At 34.6% G+C, this 8,553-nt stretch overlaps 1 protein-coding gene across 1 annotated transcript in view; it reads right to left on the reverse strand.

Moving 5' to 3' along the window:
• The window catches only part of DACH2 (dachshund family transcription factor 2), a 1,617,828-nt gene that overhangs the window by 53,042 nt on the left and 1,556,233 nt on the right, over positions 1–8,553 (reverse strand). The window contains exon 11 of the mRNA XM_006871308.1: positions 7,889–7,954. Coding sequence (XP_006871370.1) covers positions 7,889–7,954 — 66 coding nt within the window. The remainder of the gene's footprint in view (positions 1–7,888; positions 7,955–8,553) is intronic.

Below are 8,553 nucleotides of genomic sequence, written 5' to 3' on the forward strand. Positions count from 1 at the left end.
AGTAGTTTGTCACTCTTTCTTCCTAGTCTGTCTTTGTTTTGTAGCTCATCTGAAACCTTTCCACCATGGGTGACCCTGCTGGTTATTTAAAACACCATACAAGAACTACATCATACAAGAATAAAATTAGTGGGAAGAATGGAAAATAATTGTTAATCTTACATTTCTTATTCTCCAAGTATTATATATTTTCTGAGATTCAAAGATTAATATAAAAGTAATCTTTTAATTCTGAACATCGCAAAAAATAGAAAAAAAATATTGGGAGTTTTTAAGAAAAATATTTTACTTGAATAATAAACAACAATTAAGATTTGCTGTTATTACTGTTAGGTCCCATAAAGTTGGTACCATCTCATAGCTACACTATGCACAAGACAATGAAAACTGCCTGGTCCTGGTCCAACCTCACAACCGTTGCTATGTCTAAGCAATCGCTGCCACCACTGTGCCAATCCATCTCATTAGGGGTCTCTTGGTCTATGTACAGGATATTCATGAGCACGGTTAAGTGTTATGGATTACTCATACTTCACAGTGTTTTACATAGATTGTCATCATCCACACAATCAAAAGCCTTTGCATAGTCAGTAAAGCGCAGATAAACACTCTTCTGGTATTCTCTGCTTTCAGCCAAAATCCATCTGACATCAGCAATGATATTCATCGTTGCATGTCCTCTTCTGAATCCAGCTTGAATTTCTGGAAGTTCTCTGTTAATGTATGGTTGCAACTGTTTCTGTATTATCTTGAGTAAAACTTTACTCACATGGGATATCAATGGCAATATCCAATGATTTCCACATTCTCTTTGGAATGGGCACAAATACAGACCTCTTCCAGTCAATTAGCCAGGTAGTTGTCTTCCAAATCTCTTGGCATAGATGAGTGAGTGCCTCCAGTGCTGCCACACTGTGTTGATATATTTCAATTTGTATCCCATCAATTCCAAGTGCCTCGTTTTTTGCCTGTGCCTTCGATACACCTTGAACTTCTTCATTCATCCTTCCATATATATTTTTTAATGTTTTATTGTGAATATGTGATAGTTTATGTGGGAGAACATTAGTTTTACATTCATCCTATCACATATCATTTCATTGCCATGGTTATAATCCCCTCCATGCATCATCAACCAACCAAAGGTTATACCCTGCAAACCTGCTCCCCGCCTCCCCACAGTCCTCAGCACACAGCTCCTTTCCCTCTCTGTGTCTAAAGTCTCCAGCTGCTCCATCTCTCCACATCATTGTCCATCTTTTGATGCTTTCTGCATGATTCAATATTTTGCTCATAGAATCATTAAATGCCACAGCTGAAGTTTGAGTGTTTTTTTTTATTTTTTTTATTTTCAGTTCCCTCAGCTTGAGAAATGATGAGCGTGTTCTTCCAGTTTGGTTTTCTAACCCCAAGTCTTTGCACATTTTTTAAATAGTGTTTGACATTGTTTTCTCGAGCTGATCTTTGAAATTTTCAGTTCAGCTCTTGTACCTCCTCATTTCTTCCAATTGCTGTAGTATCTCTATGCTAGAGTGCAAGTTTCAGAGTCTCTTCTGACATTCATTTTGGTCTTTTCCATCTCTCTTCCTGTATGATGTTATTGATAATACACAAGTCTTCTGGCCTTCAGTCTCATGTATCAAATCTGTTCTTCAGGTGATCTCTAAATTCAGATGGGAACATATTCAAGCTCATATTTTGGCTCTTGTGGACTAGTTTTCATTTTTTTTTTCAGTTTCAGCCTGAATTTGCATATGAGCAATTGATGGTCTTTTCCAGTTTGGCCCTGACCATGCTTTGGTTGATGACATGGAGCTTTTCCACTGTCTCTTTCTACAGATGTAGTCATTTTGATTTCTGTGTATTGTATCTGGTGAGATCCAGGTGTACAGTCATCTTTAATGTTATTGAAAAAAGGTATTTGCAATGAAGAAATCATTGGTTTCATGTGATCTCTTGCATCGCTTCTATCACCAAGGTCATATTTTCCAAATACTGATCCTTTTTCTTTGTTTCCATTTTTTGCATTCCAGTTGGCAGTTATTGTCAATACATCTTGATTGCATGTTTGATCAATTTTAGACTGAAGAAGTTGGTAGAATTCTTCAATTTCATCATGACTGGCTTTAGTGGTTCATGCATATAACTGGTCTTCCTTGTAGGTATTTGATATTATCCTATCACAGACAGTGTTGTACTTCATGGGTGATTTTGATATGTTCTTTTTGATTATGAATGTGATGGCCATTCCTCTTCAATTTCTCATTCCTGGCATAGTAAAACAAGTCATTGTCAGATTTGTAATGCCCAATACCAGTCCATTTCAGCTCACTAATGCCTAGGATATTGATGTTTATGTGATCCCTTTAATTTCTAACAATTTACAATTTTTCTAGATTCATACCTCATACACACCATGTTCTGATTAGTAATGGATGTTTACACCTGTTTCTCTTCATTTTGAGTTGTGCCCCATCAGGAAATTAAAGTCCTGAGGGCTTTACTTAAATCACATCATCACAGTCAACTCTACTTTAAGCAGACAACTCTTCCCCAGTCTCATTTTGATTGCCTTCAAACCTGGAAGGTTCATCTTCCAGTACCATATCTCAAAATATTCTAGTGCTCTTCATCATGTCTCAATATTCAATATTCTTTTTATATCTAACAGTGTTCCACTGTTATTTATAAGATTTTCAGAGACTAAATATTTGGAAATTGTCTCTTCTTCCTAGTCTGTATTCTTCTGGAAGCTCAATTGAAACCTGTCCACCATGGGTGACCCTGCTGGTGTGTAACATAACTGTGACATAGCTTCAACAATCACAGAAACACAGAAGTCACCACAGTATGACAAAATGACAGATGAATGGTGACACTTAAGATTAGTTCTATTAATATTTTCAAACACGTATGTCCCCCAGCTAATAGAAAAATACTTATTGTTCAAAAAATAATAGTTTCTCTTAGCATTACATTGTGATTCTACTGTCATGTAAGTGTAATGATTTACTCACATATTCCATAGAGTCATCAGGGGAACTTTCTCATTTATAGGATTTCATTGTTGTGCTCACAGTGTAGAAAATGTGTACTTTTCCATTTCTTAAACATTTATGAAGGACATTATCAAATGTAATCTCATATCTAATTCAATAAAGAATTCTTAATCTACTGAATTTTAGCTTGATATATTTTTTCCATCCTTTAACTTTTAGTCTGTTTTTGTCTTTGTGTGTAAAATGTATCTGTTGCAGAGAGCATATTGAAGGCTCTTGTTTTCTCATCCATTGTATCAATCTCCATCTCCTAATTGGTGCATTTAATTCGTTGACATTCAGTGTGATTGTCGATGTTGTTGTTGTTAGGTGCCATAGAGTTGGTACTGACTCATAGTGACCTTATGCACAACAGAACGAAACACTGACCAATCCTGGGCCAACCTCACTATTGTTGCCACACTTGAGCCCATTGACGCTGCCACTTGGCCAATCTGTCTAGCTGGGGGTCTTCCTCTTTTTCTCTGACCCTCAATCTTACCAAACATGATATCCTTCTCCAGCGACTGGTCCCTCCTGACAATATGTCCGATGCATGAGAGTTGAAATTTGGCCACCTGGCCTCGGAGCACTCTGACTGAACGTCTTCCAACACAGATCTGTTAATTCTTTTGGCAACCCATGAAACTTTCAATATTTTCCTCCAACACCATAACTCAAAAGTATCAATACCTCAACGGTCTTCGTTATTATCAGTAGGTATGAATTAATTGCTGTGGCTGCGTTTTTGTTTTTGTTTTGTGCTGCTGTTTTTTTGTTCTGCATACCTTCCTGTGCTGATTTCATGTTTTTTTGTGTGTGTGTGTGTTTTCTTGTCAGTTTCTTCATATTTGTAATATTTCCACGTTCTTGGATTTTCATTTTTTTTGGTATAAAAATATTAATTTTCTTTGAAGTTACCTTATATTGTATTAACTTTTGCCTCCTATTTTCCTTTTCTTATATTTTGTTATTTATCATTTAGACCTCTTTTTGCAGGTTTTAAATTGTTTCAAATGCTGTATCTGTCTTATTTGATTATTCCTGTAGTGCTTTCCTGACTTCTTCCTTATTTTTCTCTAACCCTCTGTGAAGCATTTGTGTGCACCTCTGTATCATTCTCCTGAATTCCTTCCCACCCAGCTTCAACACCTGCCCTCCTTCCAATGTGAAGTCTAGGTCTACCTTCTGCTCATTTTTCTCTATCTTGTTTCTGGACATGTGCCAATATCATCAGTTGTTTCTTGGGAATCTTCAATATTTAGATGGATTTTCAATAGTTAGATGAATGTATGTTGATGTATTTTTAAGCTTTCTGATTGCCTCCAGGTAGATGTGATCAGTAGATGGGCTTCCCATTTCAGTTTTTTTTTATTACTCAACGCAAGAGTAACTGTAGTAGGGGTTGGCTGTCTATCTGGTGTATAGCAGTTGGTATTGGCTCTTGCTTGGGTGATGGGATTTTATATGGTGTAAATGTTGCTTGGCTATATGTCTGCGATTGCTGTCTCTTCTTCGGCAATATAGGAAGAGAATGATCCCCCTTAAGATATAAGGAGGACCACCCACCAAAAAAACAAAATAGCAGCAGCAGCCAAAAAAAAAAAAAAAAAAAAACAGATTGGATACTACAATCTCTAATCACAGAAAAGAAAAAAAAAAAAAAATTGGTAGCAAAATATGAGCATGACTTTAACGCCCCTTTCTCAGCTTCTTGCTTTCAAGGCTGCCTGAGAAATTTTTAAGATGTTACTGTTGCTCTTTATGATGTATCTCAGGATTTAATTTTCAACCTGTTTCCTTTTTAGTCTGTCTCTTTCCAATCTTTCCAACTCTGCAACCCCCTTTCAGGTCTTTTTCTTAGTGATAAACAGTTCAGAGCTGGCTGTAACCATTTTGGGAAACCATTCAGTTTTAAGCTGTGTCTTCCCCCTTTTTAGATTCTGTGTGCAGTGGTCTTTGCTGAATAGAACTCTGTGCATCCGTAGTCAAACTCTGTGGCAGTGGGGGTGTGTCCATTCACTCAGGCACTCCCTCTAGTCACCAGAGTGGAGAGTGGAGGTGTGCAGACAGTGAGAGACCAATGAACAGAGAGGAAAAAAAAAAAGAAGAAGAAGAAGAAGAATGTCCATGACTTTTATCTCCAAGGATTGGTCAGACCTCTGTGGTGGGAGTGCTCCTCTGACCCTTCATCCACCCTATATTGCCCAAGATGGCCACTCTAAAACCCACTGGCAGCCAAAGATCAGAAAACATCATCTTTCTAGCTTCTGCTACAAATTTCACTGGCTGTAAGCTTTCAAACTTTCTAAATATTCCATTATATGTAGTTCAGAGTTCTGGGACCATGCCCTGAACCTGCTTCATCTGGTATTCAGTGTTATTACTGGCAGAGGTCTGCACCACACTTCTCCCTAATCCGCCATTAAGCCCCAACTCCTCTACTGAATTTTAGTATGCTGGAGTATAACTGGAGTCGGTTCTAACTCATACCAACTTTGTACAGGGTTTTTGAGGCTTTTTAAATCTTTGCATATAAAAGTCTCATCTTTCTCCTTCAATGACTCAAACTGCTGACCTTGTTTATTTATAGTCCAGTGTTTATTTTAAAGAGTCACTGTTCTCCCTGTATTTTAATGTATATGGAAAATAATGACCATAAGTACTAAACAATTTTATTAATAATTGGAAAAAATAATAGAGGTCAATTTTCTTCCTTTAAATTACATTACACCAGTAGAATTTATTATAAGTATGTTTAATAAATACATGTTAAAATGCTCCTTTCTTGACACAACCACAGGTTAATATGAAAAACCATTTTTTTGTAACAGTTTATTAAAGTAAAAAACTTGGAGCCAAATAGAATATACAACTATATAAAATAATTGACCTACCATGAATAAGATATGCTGTATCTGTTGTGTAGCAAAAAAAGTAAATGTCCTTTGGACAGTTCAAAATTTGTATATAACAGAATTGAAAAGAATATTATTATCCTTAAATAGATTTTATTACAAGGTCAGTTTGAACTGCAAAGTCGGCAGTTAAAACTCACCAGATGCTTCTTGGAAATCCAATATAGGGTCACTTAGAGTCTGGACAAACTCATGGCACTTAACAACAAGATGAACCCTAAATTAAATTAATTATGTGAATTTCCCACTTACAATGTGTTTTAGTAACATCTTCAGTTCCAAAGTTGGGTGTATATTTGTGTGTCACTAATTAAGGGAGATAGAATGCTTCATACTATCCATAATTACCATGACGTTGTTATGTGGTAGCCACTTCAAATATCAGGTGCAAAAATAGTGGGACTTATTTAATAAATTTGTTGTTGTTCTTTAGTGCCATTGGGTTGGTTCAAACTCATATCTACCCTGTATGGTGTTTTTGAGACTTTTAAAAATCTTTGTGGGAGTAGAAATCCTCATCGTTCTACAAAGGAACACATTGTGGTCTTAAACTACCGACTTTATGGTTTTCAGTCCATTGCTTATCTTGTGGAGATACCATGCTCCCTTAATAAGCTTAATTATAATTGATTGGATAAACACTGAGTGATATGCATATTTACATAGTTTTTAAATTGAGAGATGAAAGTAGACAAGCAAAAGTGGGGTTTTAAAAAAAGCTAAAGCTTCATTGAGTAAGCTGAGCATGCATTAGTTAGGTCAACTCAACTGAAATATTACCTACCTTTACTAGAAAATCCATCCATTTTGAAACTCCTGGTTTTATAAAGATAACTTGCAAACCTACATGAATGAGGGTTTTTAAATTTCCTGAAGCTTCCACATAAAACTGTAACCCTCAAATGAACTCAAATAAAACTTCTTGCTGTAGCCAGTTCTGTTGCATTTGTTTATATCCAGTTGTCATACTGCAGTAGCAAGCAGCTTATTTACTATTATCTTCATTCTTGCAAGTTAAATTATACTTTTCTCATGGAACTGTCTTTTTCTTTTATTAGAGTTATCCATCTTTTAAAAGTAATTGTGAAAGTAAATGTAATTTGTAAAACAAGGGCTAGATTCCATTAGAATCACAATGGAAAAATGTTCATTGGAGAATTCAGTTTTATTTTAGGTGCTTTTGCACTGAAACTATGTTGATTTGTTTAATAAAATTCCCTACTATTACATATTTTAAGGTGTGTCTCTTAAATAATTTAGGCATTGTAAATCATGGATTACATAAGTCTTATTCTTGGTTCCGTATGTGCATGTTTTCTAAAATTACCATTGAAATGCAAAGGTTGATAAAAATATCTAGTCACTCTTAAAATGCTGATACCTTAAACTTTTTGTAACTGTGACTTTTATAAACAGTAAATAAGTGGGGTTAAAAGAACATGGTATTGTATACTTCAAAAAGATAAATTATATTCACAATTTTATATATTTTAGTATATGTCTAAGTTATAAATGTCTGTTCTTTTTGACATAAAAACATTGAAGAGATTTGCTCACATTGTATACGTAGAATTATTAATCCCTAAATATCTATTCTGCGATCTGCTTTCAAAAACATACTAATTTTTAAAATATACATGTTTGTTAAGTATATGTTTAGCTATAAAACATATATTGATATAGATATAAATATATATAAATACAAATATAAATATACTAAAAGTGGCTTATTCTGTCTTAAAAGAAGAGCTGAAATTTATTTTACTTATATGAAAAGTATTTACCTTGAAGCTGATCCCAACTCCCAAGCCCATGAGACCAAAACAAATTTGTAATTTTAGGGATCTATCTATTTATCTATCTATCTATCTATCTATCTATCTATCTATCTATCTATCTACATATATTGTTGTTGTTTTGTTTTTACTGTACCTTTTATAGCAGTATTATCATGAGGTATTCCATTGTTTTCTATTTCAATATCTGGAATTCCAGTATCTGAAAAAAAGTGGCATTCAGTATTAAACTACAACACTGTGTGTCCTGATTTCATTTAAAGGCAAACCCCACAGTAAACAAGTACTTCAGTTTTACAGAAAATATAAGAACTTAGGTGAAATTTTTGTTTTTTGTCCTTTTTGGCTTTTAAATAAATGGTAAGAAAGAAAGTATAAACTGTAGCTGAGTTCTACTGTTGGTCAAGTATATATATTTGACTGTAGTATACAGTTAGTACTATAGTTTTGCATATAATATCATTGTGTGCATAGGAAGCTAATTTATACAGGAATCCTTTTGGTGTTTTTTCTCCTGTAAAATATGATAGACGATGAGATTATCTCTATGCTATGTGCAAGTGAACACCAAAAACACATGTTTTGGCTAGCTCTGAGGTTAGGTTTTTTATTTGTATTTTCTTCAAATAAGTTTCAGAAACTAATAATGGTGATGTATAGTTTGTGTGCATATTATTTTTACTTTGACATTTATTATAAATTGGGTCTGAATAATTCTTTCAAGTATGCTATTTGAAGTGAAAGATAATGAGAGCAAATGCATAAATATTAGAGCAACTTCATATTTAGCAAAAGGATTAC

This window comes from Chrysochloris asiatica, unplaced genomic scaffold, assembly GCF_000296735.1.
Source record: "Chrysochloris asiatica unplaced genomic scaffold, ChrAsi1.0 scaffold00167, whole genome shotgun sequence".
Taxonomy (NCBI): Eukaryota; Metazoa; Chordata; class Mammalia; order Afrosoricida; family Chrysochloridae; genus Chrysochloris; species Chrysochloris asiatica.